Source organism: Microcaecilia unicolor, chromosome 6 (genome assembly GCF_901765095.1).
Source record: "Microcaecilia unicolor chromosome 6, aMicUni1.1, whole genome shotgun sequence".
NCBI lineage: Eukaryota > Metazoa > Chordata > Amphibia > Gymnophiona > Siphonopidae > Microcaecilia > Microcaecilia unicolor.
Genome location: NC_044036.1, coordinates 64,938,186 through 64,960,894, shown reverse-complemented (window position 1 = coordinate 64,960,894; position 22,709 = coordinate 64,938,186). Strand labels below are relative to the sequence as shown.

General features: G+C 47.5%; 1 protein-coding gene across 1 annotated transcript in view; it reads right to left on the bottom strand.

The window, feature by feature from the left end:
- The window catches only part of LOC115472442 (calcium-activated chloride channel regulator 1-like), a 105,050-nt gene that overhangs the window by 68,672 nt on the left and 13,669 nt on the right, over positions 1–22,709 (bottom strand). Inside the window, exon 5 of the mRNA XM_030206731.1 lies at positions 9,362–9,470. Coding sequence (XP_030062591.1) covers positions 9,362–9,470 — 109 coding nt within the window. The remainder of the gene's footprint in view (positions 1–9,361; positions 9,471–22,709) is intronic.

Here is a 22,709-nt window from a genome sequence, read left to right as displayed (position 1 = left end):
ACAAAATATGTACCTTTATATATGTAAACCACTTTGAATGTAGTTGCAAAATACCACAGAAAGGCAGTAAATCAAGTCCCATTTCCCTTTCCCTATATAACAGAAACCTCAGATAAGGACACATGTACACTCCTTTTTCAAATGTATAAAATTGTCAGGACTTTAGCCAAAAGCTCATTTTAACCATTAAGGATGTTATAAACCCAGAAATTAATTGGATGCACTGCTTGTTATTACTGGGAGACACTGGGACAGTGGCTGACCACAAACTAATAGATTCAAGAAAAAATTTCATCAATATAGCAATTGTATTGGTTAAAAAAGAAATCTTAAAATCCTGGATAAATAAAGAGGAGCTATCATTTCAGATATGGAAACATCATTCAAGCTAATGGCGGTTTATCAAATACTAAATAAACATAAACCCACTGGTTGATATTCAAAATGATTTAACCGGCCAGAAATGGCTGCTGACCAATTAAATCGCTTGGTTGGGTCTATCCACAGTTATTGCCGCTGATAATAACCCGATAAACTGACTATTTTGGTGGTGTTCCAGGGGCAGAGTCAGCACATGGCTGGTTAAATGCCAAAACTCAGCCAGGGTAAACGCATAAATGAGATCGCAGAAAAGTCTGTCCTCTTTAAACAGTAACCCATGGCCAGATAAGTGCTGAATACTGACTTAACTGGCTATGCATTAGCAGGCTCCACAAAAATTCCGAAGCCCGGACATGGCCCGGCACTGAATATCTGGGAATAATGCCAGCAGCGGTCAGCAAAACCATCACTGCCACCAGCTGAATATTGCCCCCATAATGTCTCTTAAATAATGATAACAATTTCAAAGGCTTTGTGATAATGTGACCTGGCAAGGAGGCATGGAACCCTTAGAAAACACACCAGACGGCAGTGTAAGGTCAAAAAAGGAAATGTTTATTACTATGTACAAGGGAAATAAACTAGCCTGTTTGCTCACAGGTTCAATATTCTTCATTACTCAGAATCATAGTTGAGCAATCAAGGGATTCTGAGTCTACCTTAGCACTCTTCTCTCTTACAAGCATTCAACCCCTGGAATTTGCACGCATTTACTACCAATTATAATGTTCTAGTACATATTGTGTTGTCATTGCAAGTAGTATACCATGCCATACTTTGTACTGTTTGAATATTTTTACTGCTCTAATTGCCTATTGCTCACAAATGCGGATAGCGTGTCAAATGTCCGAGTGGGTGCCCACCTGGGCGGCAGTGACCATCAAACGTTTTGGTTTGATATGACGGCTGAAGAGGAGGGTTGCCACTCAAAACTCAAAGTCCTGGATTTCAAGCGTGCTGACTTTAGTAAAATGGGGGAATACCTAAGGAAGGAGCTGATGGGCTGGGAGGACGTACGAGAAGTGGAAGGACAGTGGTCCAGGCTGAAAGAAGCTATAAATAGGGCCACAAACCTTTATGTAAGGAAAGTAAATAAAAGCAAGAGAAAAAGGAAACCGCTATGGTTCTCCAAGCAAGTGGCTGAGAAAATAAAGGCTAAAGAGTTCGCATTCCAGAAATACAAAAAAACTCAAGACGAGGAACACGGGGAGGAATACCGGAGGAAACTGAAAGAAGCCAAGAGAGAGGTACGTCTGGCGAAAGCGCAAGCGGAAGAACAAATGGCTAGAAAGGTAAGGAGGGGTGACAAAAATTTCTTCAGGTATATTAGTGGAAGGAGAATGACTAAAAAGGGAATTGAGACTAAAAGATACTGCAAACCGCTATGTAGATAATGATGAAGGCAAATTTGCTAAATAGATACTTTTGTTCTGTTTTTACTGAAGAAAATCCGTGAGAAGGACCACGATGGACTGGCAAAAGTTCATTTGAGAATGGAGTGGATATAGCACCATTCACGGAAGAGAGTGTGTATCAACAACTAGAAAAGCTAAAGGTGGACAAAGCCATGGGACCGGACGGGATCCACCCCAGGATATTGAGGGAGCTCAGAGAGGTTCTGGCGGGTCCTCTTAAAGATTTGTTTAATAAATCCTTAGAAATGGGAGAGGTTCCGAGGGATTGGAGAACGGTGGAGGTGGTCCCTCTTCACAAAAGTGGTGATAGGGAAGAAGCTGGAAACTACAGGCCGGTAAGCCTCACTTCGATTATTGGAAAAGTAATGGAAGCGATGCTGGAGGAAAGGATAGTGAAGTTCCTGGAAGAAAATGAGTTGCAAGATCAGAGACAACATGGTTTTACCAAAGGGAAATCGTGCCAAACGAATCTCATTGAATTCTTTGATTGGGTGACCGGAGAATTGAACCGTGGATGTGCTATAGACGTAATCTACTTAGATTTCAGCAAGGCTTTTGACATGGTTCCCCACAGGAGGCTCTTAAATAAACTGGATGGGCTGAAGATAGGACCCAAAGTGGTGAACTGGATTAGGAACTGGTTGACGGACAGGCGCCAGAGGGTGGTGGTGGTGGTGAATGGAGTTCGCTCGGAGGAGGGAAAGGTGAGTAGTGGAGTGCCTCAGGGATCGGTGCTGGGGCCGATTCTGTTCAATATATTTGTGAGTGACATTGCCGAAGGGTTAGAAGGTAAAGTTTGCCTATTTGCGGATGATACTAAGATTTGTAACACAGTGGACACCCCGGAGGGAGTGGAAAACATGAAAAAGGATCTGAAAAAGCTAGAAGAATGGTCTAAGGTTTGGCAATTAAAATTCAATGCGAAGAAATTAGGGAGTAGAAATCCAAGAGAGGCGTATGTGTTAGGCGGTGAGAGTCTGCTAGGTACGGATGGGGAGAGGGATCTTGGGGTGATAGTATCTGAGGATCTGAAGGCGATGAAACAGTGTGACAAGGCGGTGGCCGTAGCTAGAAGGTTACTAGGCTGTATAAAGAGAGGTGTGACCAGCAGAAGAAAAGAGGTGTTGATGCCCCTGTAAAAGTCGTTGGTGAGGCCCCACCTGGAGTATTGTGTTCAGTTTTGGAGGTCGTATCTTGCTAAGGATGTAAAAAGAATTGAAGCGGTGCAAAGAAAAGCTATGAGGATGGTATGGGATTTGCGTTACAAGACGTATGAGGCAGGGGCGTAGCCAGCCTTCCGTGGGGGAGGGGGCCAGAGCCCGGGGGGAGGGGGCACATTTTAGCCCTCCCCCGGCGCCGCCCCCCCACCGCCGACATTGCCGCCCCCCTCCCGCCGCGAACCCACCGCCGCTGCAGCCTACCTTTACTTTTGCTGGCGGGGGATCCCACTCCCACCAGCCGACGTCTTCTTCTTAGTCGCTTCCTGCTCTTCAATTTGTTTGCTGACATCCTGCACGTACAATTACGTGCAGGACGTCAGCAAACAAATTGAAGAGCAGGAAGGACTGAGAAGACGTTGGCTGGCGGGGAGTGGGATCCCCCGCCAGCAAAAGTAAAGGTAGGCGGCGGCGGGGGCGGGTTCGCCGGGAGGGGGGTCCTGGGGTGAATCTGCGGGGGCCCCGGCCCCCTCAGGCCCCACATAGCTACGCCACTGGTATGAGGAGAGACTTGCGGACCTGAACATGTATACCCTGGAGGAAAGGAGGAACAGGGATGATATGATACAGACGTTCAAATATTTGAAAGGTATTAATCCGCAAACAAACCTTTTCCGGAGAGGGGAAGGCGGTAGAACGAGAGGGCATGAAATGAGATTGAAGGGGGGCAGACTCAAGAAGAATGTCAGGAAGTATTTTTTCACGGAGAGGGTGGTGGATGCTTGGAATGCCCTCCCGCGGGAGGTGGTGGAGATGAAAACGGTAACGGAATTCAAACATGCGTGGGATAAACATAAAGGAATCCTGTGCAGAAGGAAGGGATCCTCAGGAGCTTAGCCTAGAATGGGTGGCAGAGCTGGTGGTTGGGAGGCGGGGCTAGTGCTGGGCAGACATATACGGTCTATGCACTGAAGAGGACAGTACAAATAAAAAAGTAGCACATATGAATTTATCTTCTTGGGCAGACTGGATGGACCGTGCAGGTCTTTTTCTGCCGTCATCTACTATGTTACTATGTTTGATTTATTCTTACTGTACACTGTCTTGAGTGAATTCCTTCAAAAGGTGGTAAATACATAGTAACATAGTAGATGACGGCAGAAAAAGACCTGCACAGTCCACCCAGTCTGCACAACAAGATAAACTCACATGTGCTATTTTTTGTGTATACCTTACCTTGATTTGTACCTGTCTTTTTCAGGGCACAGACCGTATAAGTCTGCCCAGCACTATCCCAGCCTCCCAACCACCAGCCCCACCTCCCACCATAAGCTTCAGACTTTTCACTCAGCATACAAGGTCTGGGCTAGGACCACTCTTTATCTCTGGTACTTCATTAGGTGCTATAGCCTAAGCCAGATCAGCTTGTGAGGATCCTTCCCCCAAGAACCTCTGCAGGAGACCTCTTACCTCAGGGCCCCTCCAATCCACTCTGTTCCAAGACATTTAACCACCTCTCGGCCTTAGTCTCTGACATGGCATGTTAGCACCATCCGCCGAAAGGTGGCTAGACTACAACCTCCTGGGCCGATAATCAGAAGCAAACAAGAGCGCTAGAGGCCAATAGCGCCATACTAGCACCTGTGTTTGCTTCCACCCAATGATCAGAGCTGGTGAGCGCGTATAATAACACGCTTGCTGGCTCTGAATGCTAATTGCATGCAAATGCTTGCAAACAATGGTCTCCCGCATTCATCCCTCATGATCAGCGGGTAGCATGCCAAACAAGGGTGCTGCTATCGCTGCAAACCTTACCCCAGCTCGGAGCTGGTGTTAGGGTTTGCTAATGAGGGAGACCCACTGAAGAGGTTTGATAGATACGGGATTTTCTCCCAGACCTGTAAAACCTAAGCCCACCCCACCCCCAAACAGCAACCCTGGTGGTCCAGTGGGACCGCTAGCTTTCCCCCTCCCACATCACACCAAAACGTCCTACCTAGTAGTCCAGTGGGACCGCTATCTATCTGCCCCCCTCCACCCCTGGTGGACTACCTCTTCATAGTGGTAGTACTAGTTGGAGGAGGGAGGGACTAGCACTCCATCCCTCCTCTTCAGGTGCCTTCCTAAAATGGCGGCATCCCGCCCTGCCTGATGCATCCTGGGATGCACCAGGCAGGGCTTAACCCATATATGGAAGTTAAGTCCTGCCCAGCACATCCCAGGATACATCGGGCAGGGTGGGACACCACCATTTTGGGAAGGCCCCCGAAGAGGAGGGAGGGAGTGTTAGTCCCTCCCTCCTCCAACTACTACCACCACTACAAAGAGGTAGACTGCCAGAGGTGGAGGGGGTCAGATAGATAGTGATATCACTGGACCACCAGGGCATTTCTGTGCGATGTGGGGGTGGGGTGGGAGTAGGAAGATAGCGGTCGCACTGGACCACCAGGGTTTTTGTGCTTTTGGGGGGGGGGGCCTTAGGTTTGACAGGTCCGGGAGAAAATTCCAGACCTGTTAAACCTTTTCTGCTGTTTGACAAATCCAGGTTTTTGACAGCCCAGACCTGTCAAACAACTTCTGCGGGAGGACTGTGCCTTGGGCGCATGCCCGAACAGAGCGGGGCTTCTGATAATCGGCCCATCAGTGAGGGAGTGTTCCTGGGAACACCTGCCACTATGCCACTCACACCCTCACAGGCTCCTATACAACAATTAAGGCAGAATTTAGACAAAAGAATCTCAAACAATAACCAAGGATAAAATATTCATCAATCTTTTGAAATGGTGACTTAAGAACATTTCAGTAATGGGAAAGAGTCATTGAGTATGAGTGAATGAGAAAATAATATTGTTGGTAGTAAATGTCAAAGAGTTGTGTGACAGGTGGTGAGGAAGATGGGACGGTAGGAAGAAATATTTATTTTTTTGTAATAGAACATATCAAGTTACTGCTAACTATTTGCTCTCTGATCAATGTTTATTTTGAAAATTGTTGACAATATGATGGGCAATTGTAACTGTTCTGTCTTCATATCAACAATAAAAACATGTTAAAAAAGAAATTTAAACAAGATTTTTTTGTCTTTTGTCTTTTTTCTCATGATTTGGCATTCATCTTGTCTGTCTTCTAATTATTTTCCACATTCTCTTTTCATTTTGTTTCATCTTTCTCCCTCTTTTGCTATCTCTCTGATTCTTATTCTCTGTCACTATTCTCAGTCTCTCTCTTTTCCTTTCCCCATCTCATTACTTCTTTATTTTCTCCATCGTATATTTGACCACTATTCTCTTCATGTCCTCGTTGATCACTTTATATTCTTCCATCTCTTTTTCTACATTTTAGGCCTTATTCCATGAACTCCCTCTTTTTCCACTCATCCCTCCTCTCTCCCACATACCAGCTTTCCATTTACCATTTTTACTGCTTCTGAGATCATAATCTTCCCTACCTAGTTGGGCAAAAAGCCTGGTATGAGATGTACGGAGAAGAAGTTTGGCTGGGGCTGCATTTGGGAACTCATATGCACATCTTTATTAATACACAAACCAACTGCGAGATTGGAGAAGTCATTTTTACCTGCTGTCACTATATCACATTCTCTCACCTCTTCTCTCAGCTCAAATGCAGATCATCTGCCTCTCCATTTGCTCTCTGCATCCTAATTTCTTCCCCTCCTTACTCTACCTTGCCTTTCCCCTCCATTGCCCACTTCCCCCTCTTTCTGTAATCCATTCTCCCCGGCCTCTTCTTTCCTATGCATCCTCACCAGCTAAATAACAGTCATGGGTAGCTTTATCTCCTGCTCTTGAAGCTTACTGCCTCTCCTAAAACAGGAAAACTAATAGCCCACAGGAAGCAGAAGAAGCAGTTTATGAGAGAGAAGCTTTGCAAAAATACTAGGACTAGGGGGCATGCGATGAAGGTACAAAGTAGTAAATTTAAAACGAATCTGAGAAAAGTTTTCTTCACTCAATGTGAAATTAAACTGTGGAATTCATTGCCAAAGAATGTGGTAAATGTGGTTAGCTTAGCAGAGTTTAAAAAAGGTTTGGACGGCTTCCTAAAGGAAAGGTCTATAGACCATTATTAAAATGGACTTGGGGAAAATCCACTATTTCTGGGATAAGCAGTATAAAATCTTTGTACTTTTGAGATCTTGCCAGGTATTTGTGACCTGGATTGGCCACTGTTGGAAACAGGATGCTGGGCTTGATGAACCTTTGGTCTGTCCCAGTGTGGCAATACTTATGTACTTATATATATATATATATATATATATATATATATATATATATATATATATATATATATACATAAGTATATACTTATATATACTTATACACTTATATATGAATGAAAACTCACAGGGAAAGGAGGAAGTAGCTGTGGATGGGGATGCTTTTGGCTCCTAGCCTCTACTCATTTGCCCTCCCTTGTTCCTTCCTTCCTTATCACCCAGTACTTCCCTCACCCGTAACTGTCTTGTCTGTCTGTATTATTTAGATTGTAAGCTCTTTTGAGCAAGGACTGTCTCTTTGTGTCAGGTGTTCAGCGCTGCGTGCGTCTGGTAGCACTATACAAATGATAATAATGATAATAATACTTTAGCACTTTCTGCAAGTGCCCACAGCAGTTATTATGTTACTGGTATGCCATCAGTGCTGATTTTAAATAACAGTGTCAGGAGATTGGAGGGGTAAGGCAGCATAAATTTTACATGTCAACCTACCATTCTCCTCCTGTGGTTACACTTATATATGAATGAAGGCTCACAGGGAAAGGAGGAAGTAGCTGTGGATAGGGATGCAATGAGTGACTGTGAGGGAGGATTCAGAAGAATGACCAGTGATGTGCTGAAAGTGTGAAAGGCAGGGAGAGTCATAGTGTCTGGGCACTAATCAGTCCAAAGTTAAGTGGATTCACTGCTGGACTGAAAAGAATGTAGCCCTGTGGGTGAGACCAGGGACAGGATATGCAGCTACTGTGCAGGCTGGATGGAGCAAGGTACAGCATGGAAGGAGCTGCAGTTGCCACATCAGTTATAGGGAGCCCTGAGGACAAGAGCAGTAGGCTGGAAGGAGTACCCAGGTGGAGGAGGGCCCAGCAGCAGCAAATGGGGACAAGAACAGAAGTGGCTATCAAGGTCAGAAGGAGCACAGTCAGACTGGTGGAAGGCTGGCTGAGGCTGGAGAAGAGAGAGAGTACAACTTATATGGAACTGACTGAGGAGGGAGAGAGATTGATGGGGTCCTGGCTGAGGTGTGGGAGACATAAAGAGGGAGAGTCAAATGGGAAACTTGTGAGGGGAGGGAGAGACTAATGGAGAACTGGCTAGGGGGGGGGGGTTTAAAGATCACTACACTGTCTGGAGGAGGGGAGAGAAAAAGAGAGAGAGAGAGGGAGTTTGAGAAAGAAATCCCGGGAGAGTGGCTAGGGGAAAGAGGGATGGATTGATCAAGGATTGACTGCGGGAAGGAAAGGAAGATTGATCAAGGACAGGTTGAAGAGAAAAAGACAAAGATTGAAGGAGGGAGAGAAAGACTGGGGAAATGGATGAAGGGGTGAAGAGAAATTGGGTGACTGGCTGGCTGAGGGGGAAAGACAGAGAGACTTTTAAGACAGAAAAAGAGAGAGAGAAGAGGCAGGGGACTAGATGACAGTGATGTGCAGCCACTGGCATTCTAGCATATTCTGTAATTGCAGAGAGGGGAGAAGTCCTGATAGAAACATAGAAGCATGATGGCAGATAAAGGCCATATGACCCATCCAGTCTGCCCATCCTCTATAACTCCTAATACTTCATGTTCCTAAGTGATCCCACATGCTTATCCCATGCCTCTACCACCTCTTCTAGGAGGCCATTCCATGCTTCCACCACCCTTTCTGTGAAATAATACTTCCTTAGGTTACGCCTAAGCCTATTCCCTCTTGATTTTGTCATATGCCACCTCAATCCAGAGCTCTCCTTCATTTGAAAAAGGGACTTTGTTCTACTGCAAGACTCCCCAAATCATGGGGAGCCAATTTGCTCTCTTCTGTCCAAGAGTGACTTTTGATATGAGACATGGGGGATGGGGAAGGTGGTATGGAGTTGCACATGGAAATTTATATGTATATCTACCCAAAATGGAAGAACCATAGCTGGGCAGATTGGATGGGCCATTTTGGTTTGTCATTTACTTTGATTCTAACAACTGGTGATTAAATTAAACCATTCTTGGCTCAGATTTGCTCTGATTGAGCAGAAGAAGTCTTTAGTTTTGAGTGAATCCAAGGTAAATTAGTGTGACCCATGGGATCCAGATTGATAAGAAACAAGTTCATGCATCAAATCATAAAAGCCTTACTCTGACTGATTAAATGACATTTTCAAAACTGTTTTGAGAGAATTTGGCAGAAAAGTATTACCTGGTTGCTTCTACTTGGTTAGCTGAAGATACGTAGAAAGGTTTCTCACTGTTATATTCATCAAATACCCCCCATCGTAGGTGGGACCACTCATGCACAAAAACTCTCCCTGTGGAAGAAGTTTAATAATAAATCTCATCATCCAGATGTTTTACTAAGTTGGCTTTTGCTCACACCTTTTTTTAGTAGTAGTTCAAGATGAGTTGTATTCAGGTACACTAGATATTTTCCTGTTCCTAGAGAGCTTACAATCTAATATTGTACTTGAGGCAAATAGTTCTTTATGCAATGAGTCATTTTGTATCCAACTAGAAAACTTAATTAAACATACTAAATAAAAAAAAATTGACATAGAGTATTTAAATGTCAAAGACCCAGCCATCTTTGTTATTACCTCACACTGCACGCTTGAACAATTTCACTCAAAAGGAAGTTTGCCAGAAACCGGAAGCAGCCCAATAATAAGAACATAAGAATAGCCATACTCATAGGCACCCCGTATAAGTGGCTTGGGAAAGCTAAGCCTCCCCAGCCCAATCGTGGACTTCCCTTGGCTGCTGCCCTCACAAATGCAGCGTTTTTGCCAGGCAGCTCTCCCTCCTTCCTTTCCGCTCTCAGCTCCCCAACCGGCAACCCTCCCCCTGCGCGTGTATTTTAACCTTTTACTTTCCATGGCAGCGACGTCAATGAAGAAAAAGGCACTATAGGCTTGCCTCCGGCTCCAGCTTCTCCCTTCCCTCTTCACACAGTGTCCTGCCTTCTGCGATGATGCATTTCCTGTTTCCGCGAGGGGGGGACACTGTGAAGAGAGAAGGGAGAAGCTGAAGGCGAGCCTGTAGTGCCTTTTTCTTCATTGACGTCGCTGCCACGGAGAGTAAAAGGGTTAAACGCGGGGGGGGGGGGGGGGGAGAAAGGAATAGAGAGGAGGGCTGGCGGGGAGCTGAGTAAGGGCAGGGAGAATTGCTGGGCATGGAGGGGAGGGAACAGATCGCTGGACATGGAGAGAAGGGGAGGGCAGGGGGAGAGAACAGATCGCTGGACATGGAGAGAAGGTGAGGGCAGGGGGAGAGAACAGATCACTGGACAGGAGGGGAAGGCAGAGAAGAATTGCTGGCCATGTATGGATGGAGGGGAGGGCAGGGGAGAGAGGAGAATTGCTCGATATGGATGGGTGGAGGGGATGGCAGGGGGAGAGAAGAAATCGTTGGACAGGAGAGGAGGGGAGGGCTGGGGAGAGAGGAGAATTGCTAGACATGGATGGATGGAGGGGAGGGCAGGGGAGAGAGGAGAATTGCTGGGCATGGATGGAGGGGGCAGGGGAGAGAGGAAATTTGCTGGAGATGGATGGAGGGAAGGGCTGGGGAGAGAGGAGAATTGCTAGACATGGATGGATGGAGGGGAGGGCAGGGGAGAGAGGAGAATTGCTGGACATGGATGGATGAATGAGGGCAGATGATAGAGGAAATTTGCAGGATATGGGTGGATGGAGGAGAGGGCAGGGGAGAATGGAGAGTTCCTGGACATGGATGGAGGGGAGGGCAGGGGAGAGTGGAGAATTGCTGGACAACAAGGATGGATGGAGGAGGCAGGGGTGAGAAGAAATTTGCTAGATATGGATGGATGGATGGAGGAGAGGGCAGGGGAAAATGGAGAGTTGTTGGAAATGGATGGATGGAGGGGAGGGAAGTCAGGAAGGAGATGCACATGGATGGAGGGGAAGGAAGAGAGAAGAAATGCTGGACATGGATTGAGTGGAGGGCAGGGAAGAGAGGAGAAATGTTGGACAAGGATGGAGGGAAGGAAAGATAAAGGAAGGAGATGCACACGGATGAAGGGAGAGAGGAGAAATGCTGGACATGGATGGAGGGGAGTGAAGACAGAGAAAGTAGATGCACATGGATGGAGGGGAGGGGTGGGAGTGAGGAGAAATGCTTTATATGGATGGAGGGGAAATTGCTGGATTTAAGGGCTGGATTGGAACACTTTGAGGGCAGATGTTGAAACTGGAGATAGGATAGGGACAGGGCTACAGATGGTAGACAGGATGTATAAGGACACAGAAGGATGATGGACATGGTGAGAGAAAAAAATATCAAATGGAAAGAAGACACTGCATAAAGCAGCAGACACTAGGACCAAAGCTAATAGAACAACTAAATGCTCAGCAAAGGTAGAAAACATTTTTTATTCAGAATTTATTAATTGGAATATGTCAGCTTTTGGAAATGTACATTTGTAATATTTTGCATGTAAGTTTCAATTTTTCTAGTATTGCTGCATGCTGAGTCCGACTTCTTGAGGTAAGCTCTATTGAGCAGGGACTGTCTCTCTATGTCAGGTGTTCAGCGCTGCATGCGTCTGGTAGCGCTATACAAATGCTAATAATAATAATAACTTTCCAGTTCAGTATTTGCCTTCATATCTGTTGTGTCATGTGTTTTTCATGTGTGATCAAGATGCAGTATTCTGCTAGTGTGTAGTATTTGCAGCCCTTTTTGTTTTGTTTTTTTTTTGTTTGTTTTTTTTGTTTCACTAGGTTGTGTACTGGTGTTTTAGAGCTCGGTGTAATTATAGTGCTGCCTTTCCACGAATAAGGTTGTACTTCGTCCTGTCCTTGGAATTAGTGCTGTTATGGTTTGGTAAGGTTATGAGCGTGTTTTTGCACAAGTTTGTGTATAGTGTTTTGCAGTGGAGAGATTGTGTGTTGGCCTTACTGAGGTGGCACCAAAACATCAGAAAGGGTGTAGAGCGTGAATCATGACACACTACCTCTTGAAGGATCTACATATGATCGTTAATAAAAGTAGCTCATTGTGAACACTATCCACCCTAAAAGGTTGTTTTGTGGCTTTACATGAGAATTGTGATATTATGATCCCTTGTTTCATATTGTTGATGGTATATTGGTGTATTAGGGTCTGCCCAGTGTAATATTTATGGTACAGTAAGGTTCTGAGTGTGTTTTTGCACAAAGTTGTGCATAGTGTTTTGCAGTTGAGCAATTGTGGTTAGTATATGCTTTGAGCAACCACTTTATTCTTTGACATTTGATAATGTCTAAATTTAATAAAAGGTATTAATTGTGACTATTTTATTTTTACTTATTTTTTTCTGTGTGTTGTCAGACAATTATGGAGGTAAGCTCCGCCCCTAACCCCACCCCCTTTAGCCTCCCCAAACAGTTGGGCCATACTGAGTCAGAGCAATGGTCCATCTAGCCCAGTATCCTGCTTCCAACAGTGGCCAATCCAGGTCACAAGTACCTGGCAGAAACCCAATTAGTAGCAACATTCCATGCTACCAATCCTTAGTGATGCGAAGAAAATCAGTTGGGTGTCAGTAAAAAGTAACTACATAAAGTAACACAACATTATATTATTCATTACTGAAAAAAGTAATATATTACAGTTATTTCGTTACAGTTGCACAAAAGTAATTGTTATAGTTACTCATTACTTTTAAAAGTAATATATTACTGCCAACACATGATTACCAAGGGGGAGGAGGAGGAAAAGTGAAGGAGATGGAGAGGGAGATATAAATGGAAAGGGAAAAGAAGTTTTAACTTTTGGTCAGCAGCCAGTTGCCAAGCTGACTCGGTACTGTGGGGCCCCTAGGAGCACATGGCCCTATACGGTCAGCCTTGTTGCCCTTGCTTAACGCTGGTGTTACACTCCTACCTTGCTACTCCTGGCGGCCGCCATCTTGGGAGATTCATCTGAGGGGCAGACATATTGGAAGGTTCTGTTAGGACTTGGTAGTGAGCCCTTGTGCCACGACTTAGCACAGTGGATGAAGAGCAGCGCCACACTCGGTCAGGCAGCCAGACAACCCCTAGCTTCACCTGGGAAGTGACCACCATTCCCCAGGAGTTGAGCCCCCAGGTGCAGGTGGCCACCAGGACTTCGGGATCTGGACGGGGTTGGGCAGCCACTGACCTGGCTAGTGGTAAGAGCGGGTGTAACTTGGTGGGAAAGCAGGTACAGTCCAGAGAACAAGGCGGGCAGCACTACAGTGGTTAATCAGATACGGACCAAGGGTCAAGGCAGGCTGCAACACAGCAGGTAATCAGGTCTGGTCCAAAGGTCGAGGCAGGTAAAGCAGACGAGTAGTAGTGAAGCACACGATACAAGCACCAGACCTCTAGCAAGATAGAAGCCGAAGCAAGGTATGAGGGAGACCGTGGCTCTTAAATAGTCCTCTTATTAGCAGTAACCCTGAGCAGCTGGAGAACACAATCTGGATAGGTGGTTGCTGGAAAAGGGAGGCGCAGCAGTGAAAGGCGGCCAATCCTACACGATCAGGCACGGCGGAAGAACCACGCTGGAAACAAGCCCCATTTCCGGAATGCCGTCAGACCGCGTGGCCGGCCTTCAGGCCGAATCGGAATGGCCGGCCAACAAGACCGAGAAGACCCTGACCGGAAAGCCTGTGCCAACGGCCGGCGACCAGAACGACCGGCCATCAAGCCCGGACACCATATTCCTGAGGAATAGCCGGCCATTGCGACTGAACCGAAAATGGCCGGCCACTGCTACTGCGAACGGGACCGACACTAGGCTGACTGTGCGGGCCGCACTGCAGGTGAGAGACGTAACAGGTTCACCTGTATCTGTTCCTGAGTGGCAGCCATCTTGAGAAGTTCATTTGTATCTGTTCCTGATAGGCAGTCATCTTGGGAAGCTCATCCTTATGGGGTGTGCCCAATGAGAGTCCTCGCCTGGCAGCTGTGGCAGGGATCCTCTGATGAGAGGCCTACTTAAGAGCAGAACACAGTCAGCATTTTGCTTCGGCTTCAACTTCGGTGGAGTTCATGGTGTTTCCGGTGTTCCTGTGTCGAGTGGTTTGACCATTGCCTGTATCCTGACCATCTCTTTGTTTGCTGCGTGCCTCGACCATTGCCTGAATCTTGACCATCTCTTTGTTTGCTGCCTGTCTCGACCATTGCCTGAATCCTGACAATCTCTTTGTTTGTTGCCTGCCTCGACCATTGCTTGAATCCTGACCATCTCTTTGTTTGCTGCCTGCCTGGACCATTGCCTGTATCCTGACCATCTCTTTGTCTGCTGCCTGCCTGGACCTTTGCCTGACTTCCGACCTTACTTTTGGCGTGCCTCTTCTTTCGGCTGGAATCTCGAAGTCCTGTCGACCCTGAGGCCTGGGGGGCTCAACCCCCGGGGGAAGGGATCGCTCCAGGTGAAGTCTCAGTATTGTCCGGCCGCCATGCGGAGCTCAGGTCCGAGTTGTCTCATCTATGCTTCGCTGGGCACAGGGGCTCACAAGCTACAATCCTTTAACAGTAAGCTGAAGCCATGAGCTCGCCGGACAAGACGGACATGGCAGACTTGACCCAGGTACTGCAGCAACAGCAGGCCCAGATGAAACGAATTTCCGGTACGTTACAAGATGTTTGCTCTCAGCTGTCCACCCTGCAGAATTCACAAGCCGCCGCTGCTCCGGCTCCTAGACCAGTGCTCCCAATGCCCAGCCTGCGGCTTCCAGAACCTCAACGCTTCAATGGAACGCCTTCGGTGTGCCGTGGGTTTCTGAATCAGTGCCAGATGCTGTTTGAAATGCAGCCATTGGAAACCATGAAGATCACCTATATCATCTCTCTTCTGACCGGACCAGCTTTGGCTTGGGCCGCTCCTCTTTGGGAGCAACGGGATCCCATTCTTTCAGATCTGGGAGAGATCCTGCGGCGGTTCCACATGGTCTTTGACGTTCCAGGTTGGCCAACATCGGCTGCTACTGAGCTGCTGCGTATCCAGCAGGGCACCGGGTCTGTGGGGGCTTATGCCATCTGTTTCCGAACTCTTGCAGCTGAGCTACTTTGGAGTCGGGAGGCCCTGACGGCTATCTTCCGGCAGGGGTTGAGCTGCAGTGTGAAGGATGAGCTAGCGGGTAGGGAACTGCCCTCGACTCTGGATGCCCTCATCACCCTATGCACTCGCATAGATATTCGATTCCAGGAGCGAGAGCAAGAGCGGAGTAATCAGTGGTCCACACAGAGGTTTTCTCATCGTTCACAATGTCCGAGGTTGCTGGGAACCACCAGCGAGCCGACCTCTAGATCCGAGGAGGAGCCTATGTTGGTTGGGTGACATCGTCTCTCCGCTACCGAGCAGTCTCATCGCCAGAGGAACTAACTCTGCATGTACTGTGGACAATTCGGACATTTTGTGAATGTTTGCCCCAACAAGGTGGGAAAAGACCACCACCCAGGACCCATGAAGGGAATGGTCCTGGGTCGATCTTCTTCCCTTCCTCAAAACATGCTTTCTGTTCCCATACAACTGCAGTGGCAGGATCACCGTATCCATACTGTGGCTCTGTTGAATACTGGAGCTAGAGGAAATTTTATTGACAGTGATCTCCTGGAACAACTAGGGGGGTCTTCGATTCCCTGTCAACCGGCACTTCAAGTGACCTCTATCCAGGGATCGACTCTTCCTTGGCCTATCACCTGGGTTACTTCTCCCTTGCAGATGCAGGTTGGGGTCCTTCACCAAGAGATTATTCAGTTCTTAGTGCTTTCTCGGGCTATTCATCCGGTGATTCTGGGAGTACCCTGGTTGCGGCTCCATGCTCCTACCATTGATTGGGTCACGGGGGAGATCGGTCAGTGGAGTCCACGGTGTTTTCAGCAGTGTCTCTTGTCTGTCGAGGTTCCTACGAGGGCTCTTCCTGCCCTTCCTGGGGTCCTGCGGGCCGTCCAGGCGGCTCTTCCCGAGGAATACCAAGACTTTCTGGAGGTGTTCAGTGCTCAAGAGGCAGATGCTCTCCTACCTCATCGATCATTTGACTGCCCGATTGAGGTACTCCCCAGGACCAATCCGCCACGGGGTAGGCTATATACCTTATCCCGGAATGAGACCCAGGCCATGCAAGATTATATTAAAGGGAACCTGCAGAAAGGCTTTATTAGGCCTTCCTCATCACCAGCAGGAGCCGGGTTTTTTTTTTGTCGCAAAGAAGGATGGGTCTTTACGGCCATGTATTGACTACTGGGGTCTTAACAGTATTACGATTAAGAATCGTTACCCGCTTCCCTTAATTCCAGAGTTGTTTGACTGGCTACAAGGAGCAAGGATATTCACTAAGCTGGATTTGAGAGGAGCTTACAACCTGGTACGAATCCAAGAGGGAGACGAATGGAATACCGCTTTTAACACGCATGAGGGGCACTTCGAGTATCTAGTGATGCCGTTCGGATTATGTAACGCCCCAGCGGTGTTCCAAAACTTTGTGAACTTTATCTTTCAGGACCTCCTCTACAAGACAGTCATTGTCTACCTGGACGACATATTGATCTTCTCTCAGTCCAGTCTGGATCATCCTTCACATGTTCACACCGTGCTCCAGTGGCTTCGGGAGCACAGGTTATTCGCAAAACTGGAGAAATGCGCCTTCCACCAGCACGAGATTCCCTTCTTGGGTTATATTATCTCTGGCCAGGGACTGCAGATGGATCCGGCTAAGCTCCAAGACATTCGGAACTGGCTGGTACCCCAGGGACTCCGGGCTCTACAAAGATTCCTGGGGTTTTCAAACTACTACCGGCAATTCATTCTGAATTACTCTCTGATCACCGCACCCTTAACTGCCCTTACCAAGAAGGGAGTGGATGTGAGAAATTGGACTCAAGAAGCCTTGACTGCATTCTCCACGTTGAAGCAGGCTTTTCTGGTTGCTCCAGTACTTCGGAGTCCTGATCCGGCTAAGCCTTTTTTGGTGGAAGTGGACACCTCTTCTTTGGGGGCCGGGGCGATGCTGTCCCAGACCGGTGAATCTGGCAAGAGGCATCCATGTTTCTTCTTTTCCTATAAGTTCTCCCCTACCGAGAAGAATTATACTATAGGAGATTGAGAATTACTTGCGCTCAAGTGGGCCCTCCAGGAGTGGCGCTATCTGCTAGAGGGAGCCGCACATCCCGTCACCATAATGATGGACCACAAGAATTTATTATATCTACAGGACATGAAGAGACTGAATCCACGCCAGGTTCGATGATCCCTTTTCTTCATGCATTTTGATTTCCGACTGGTGTTTCGACCGGCAGAGAAGAATGTGCAGGCGGACGCCCTCTCCTGGGTATCTGAGGCACCTGGAGAACCAGAGGAGACTCATCCTATGCTAAATCCAGCTTGCATTCCAGCCGCCCTTGGTGTTTTCACCTCACACAAGACCACAGTACCTCCTCGGCTTCGAAGGAAGGTACTCCAATGGGGGCATTCATCAACTTTCGCCAGCCACTTCGGTTTTTCAGAAGACCTACCATCTTATCTCCCGTTCTTACTGGTGGCCATGGATGGCACAGGACATTCAGCAATTTGTTTCCACATGTTCCGTTTGTGCCCGGAGTAAATCATCCCATGGAAGACCTTGGGGGCAGCTGCAGCCTCTACCCGTACCCCAGCAGCCGTGGCAAGAGATATCGATGGATTTTATCACTGACTTGCCAGCTTCCCAGGGAAACACGGTCATCTGGGTGGTAATCGACCGGTTCTCCCAGATGGCCCATTTTGTACCCATGAAAGTGCTACCCACGGCTTCCACCCTTGCCACCAGTTTCATCCGTCACATCTTCCGCCTGCATGGATTACCCCAGTGGATTATTAGCGACAGGAGTTCTCAGTTCACATCTCGGTTTTGGAGAGCTCTTTGCACTGACTTTGGTATCACGACACTATTCTCGTCAGCGTACCATCCACAAACTAACGGGATGGCAGAAAGGGTGAGCCAGACCCTCAAGACTTTTTTGCGAGCCTACACTAATCATCGCCAAGATGACTGGGCTTCTCTACTGCCCTGGGTCATATTCGCTTATAATAATAGTGTTCATTCCGCCTCTCAGACCTCTCCATTTTTTGTTGTTTTTGGATGTCATCCACATTTGCCTTCACCTGTTCCTGTCACTCAAGTACTTCCGCAACTTCAGCCAACTCTTGCTACTTTTCAGAACAAGTGGAGAGACGTCCAGGAGCATCTGCAGCAAGCCGCAGTTTGGGCAAAATGGTCTTTTGACCAGAGGAGACGAGCGGCTCCTATTTTCCAGCCAGGGCAGAAGGTATGGCTTAGCACTAGACATCTGAGGCTTTGATTGCTGTCCTTCAAATTTGTTCCCAGAATCATTGGGCCATTCTCGGTTTTGTCCCGAGTAGGGTTCATCACCTACCGACTCCGGTTACCCCGAAACCTTAAGATACATAATGCTTTTCATGTGTCTCTCTTAAAATCTTTCCTCTCCTCCAGATGGCACCCAGACCATAGGAAGGAGGCGATTACTGAAGCAGAGCTCGATCCTGAGTACGAGGTGGAGGAGATACTAGACTCTAAACGTCGGGGGAGACAGCTTTTGTATCTACTCTCCTGGAAGCACTTCGGGCCAGAAGACAACTTGTGGGAACCGGCTAAGAATGTCCATGCTCCTCAGCTGGTGAGGGAATTCCATACCCGATATCCTGCTAAACCTGGACCGGGCCGGTGAGGAGGGGGTCTTCCGGAGGGGGTACTGCTACACTCCTACCTTTAGGGTTACCATATTTTGTCCTCTGAAAAAGAGGACACATATCACGCCCCTGCCCCACCCATGCCCCGCCCACACCACGCCCCTGCCCCGCTCACACCAGATTATAGAGCATAGAGAGAAAACCTAACACTCTCAAAAAAGAACCAGAATAACGGTTAACCTGCAGCGAATTTTAACATCTATAAGGCAAACTTGTTAACTTGCCAGCTATTGACTTTGGCAGAAAAAAAAAAGAATTATCCACCCAAATTGCATCAGATTATTCTAGCAGTCATTTACTAACGGTTAGCACTATGTACCTGCTCCAGCATCCTAGGAATAAAATGGGCCCCGTGGCAAATAGGTATGGCTCAGTACAAGTACAATCACTCAGTGCTATAATGATAATCCGATAAAAAAGAAAAGTCTGTGGAACTGTAATAAGAAGGAAATCTATTCCCAGAACTGTCAAAGTGGCTCACTTTCTGACTTTCGTCCTTCCCAGTGTGATATCTGTAGTACTGTTTCTTCGCTTCAAAATCAGCACTACGTGTACCAAAAACACATACTCTCCACAAACGCAGGCTTAGGAGTGAGGCACGTCAGAAATACCGTCCCCTCACCTCCCCACTGAACTGTCATCTCTCTCTCTCTCCGGAACTCCCCAGTGCAGCATGTCTCCTCCACCTCCGCGATCCAGCACCTTTCCCTCACTCAGTCTCGAACTACACTACCACCCACCCCATCACCCAATCATACCTTTAAGCTCATGTCTGAGATCGCCCGCCAGCAGCCCTACTAATTTCCTACTCCGGCACCATCCGACCGCCCCCTGGCTGGAAACAGGAAGTTAAGAGTCAGAGGGATGGGACAGTCACCGAACGCAGAAGAAAAAAAGAACGTGAACGTCAGAGGAGGGCGAGTGGAAGCTGGAGAAGCAAAGCTGTGGTGACTCGCTAGCAACCTCAAAAACAAGTTGGAAAATGGGAAGTTTGAGACAGACGGAGAGATGCTGGTCTGGGACTGGGAATTTGGGCTTCAGAGGAAGGGAATGAAACCAAACAGGGACTGAGGGGTTGAGTTGTTTGCGTGTCTGCTTCTTCCGGTTTGCATCTCACAGTGATAGGGAAGGGGAAGGAAGACCCACGGTGCCGCTCGCCCGCCCGCCCGCACATTTGTCCTTAAATCCGGACAAATGTGCATGCGGGCAAAACCCGCCGGATGCCTCGTACATGCCCTCAAAAAGAGGACATGTCCGGGGAAATCCGGACGAATGGTAACCCTACCTACCTTGCTATTCCTGGTGGTGGCAATCTTGGGAAGTTCATCTGAGGGGCAGACATCTTGGAAGGTTCACCTGTATCTGTTCCAGAGTGGCAGCCATCTTGAGAAGTTCATTTGTATCCGATCCTGAGAGGCAGCCATCTTGGGAAGCTCGCCTGGCAGCTGTGGCAGGGATCCTCTGATGAGAGGCCTACTTAAGAGCAGAACACAGTCAGCATTTTGCTTCGGCTTCAACTTCGGTGGAGTTCGTGGTGTTTCCGGTGTTCCTGTGTCTAGTGGTTTGACCATTGCCTTTATCCTGACCATCTCTTTGTTTGCTGCCTGCCTCGACCATTGCCTGAATCCTGACCATCTCTTTGTTTGATACCTGCCTCGACCATTGCCTGAATCCTGACCATCTCTATGTTTGTTGCCTGCCTCGACCATTGCCTGAATCCTGACCATCTCTTTGTCTGCTGCCTGCCTGGACCTTTGCCTGACTTCCGACCTTAATTTTGGCATGCCTCTTCTTTTGGCTGAATCTCGAAGTCCTGTCGACCCTGGGGCTTGGGGGCTCAACCCCCGGGGGGAAGGGGTCGCTCCAGGTGAAGTCTCAGTATTGTCCAGCCGCCTTGCGGAGCTCAGGTCCGAGTTGTCTCATCTGTGCTTCGCTGGGCACAGAGGCTCACAAGCTACAATCCTTTAACAGCTGGCCCTGATGGTAGAAAGTAATTCACTTCAACCCTACTAAAAAGTCTTATTAAACAGTTTTCAAATACTGGCATTTCCATATGTGCATTGCATACATGTGTAAAACTAATTTTAGAAGACTGGCATTCACACATGTATATCTGCAAGGGATGTGTGTGTGTGTGTGGGGGGGGGGGGGGGGGGGGGGCTTGGGCAGAACCAAAATCTACACATATTACTCCTGCTGGAATTCTGCACCAAAAGTTCAAAATTATGTGCATAAAATGTGAAATTCTGCGCAAAATGTTTGCAAATCCTGCAAGTTATTTTGTCATGATTTAAACAACATTTTGTACCCCCAGCCATCCACCTTTGTTCCCAGCCCCCCCTGCACCCACACTTTATGCACCTTACAGACCCCTCCCTGTACAGATACCATCCATATTTATTTTTTCATCCCCTCCCTGTATCCACACTCTATCCACCTTATAGCCCCTCTGTGCTCACACTTTATCTACGTTACAACCCCTTCCCTCCCTACCTCCCGGTACACAGATACCATTCACTTTTTCCAGCCCCCCAAACTCTATCCATCTTTTTCCAATCCCCCCAACCTCCGCACTCACCGGTCCAGAGTGGAAGAAGATGCAGAGGTGCACATCAGGAGTACTTCTTGGGGCAGGAAAGAACCCCACTCTTTCCTGCCTGCTGCCTCTACTCTGGCTTGTGTCCACTTCTTCAAAATGGCCACCGAGGCTTCCTGTGCCAGTCTGATGAGATTGCCTCTTGAAGTCTTGGCAGCCATTTTGAAGAACTGGCCATACCGGCAAGAGCAGTGGCAGTGGCCAGGAAAGAGTAGGGTTATTTCCTGGCCCCAAGGAGGCCACTAGACCACCAGAGCGTGTTAAGGTAGGCCTGGGGAAGGCCCACCGAGGCATGTGGATGGGGCAGCCAGCCAGCCTTTACCATAGACTCTCTTCCCACGGTACTGTACCATGGGAGCAGGGACTGCTGTAAAGATTCTGTGCAAAAAAGTAAATTCTGCATGACTGGGAAGTTCCATCCTGTGCGGTTACACAGAATTCCAGCAGGAGTAATATATGTTCTGCATTTCAGAAAGGGAATGTCCCACTATATCAACATTGGACTGTACAGCTTCTCCCTGCACATATAGATTATTAAAAGTGCTCATTTCGACCAGATCTTTACAGAAGGGATAAAGAGAGGTATCTTCCTTATTCCTCTTTTGTTTATTTCCCCTCCAAATTAAAACTAACAATTGGGGTCTCTATAGTTAACTAGCTGTTCACATGTGTAGGTTTCCAAAATGGCAGACATACACGTGTAATGCTGCAATACCATGTTATACATGTGTCAGCACTTCCATGCGTAAGTTGCCAAGTTTCCTCCATTGATGGGTTCCACATTTAAATGAATGCTCTGACCGCATATGCTGCCACATACACATATATTCCTGCATGTATTTTTAGGAAAGGCTCTATGTTTGCAGATTCTTTTCTAAAATACCACCAGAATTGCACATGTCCAGACCTGGATGTGTCATTTTTGATTTCTATGTTCTGTCTAAAATGGGCCTTACAGTATATTTTGTCAAGTGCTAGTTGTTAGTTCTGTACATATTTAACAATAGATATTTGACAAATCAATAGAACATATATCTCATTTTACGACCTGCCTCCCATAAACATGTGCTGAGTAATATTCAGTGCCGGCACCAGCATAACTGCTGGCTCCTCCCCAGCTATACTTCCTTTACTACCTTTGACCTGCCCACTTTGGATACAGCCGGTCAGAGTCGATATTCAGCCCACCAAGTGATTTAAGCAGGCAGGAGCCTCTCTTAACTGCTTAGGGGCCCTTTTA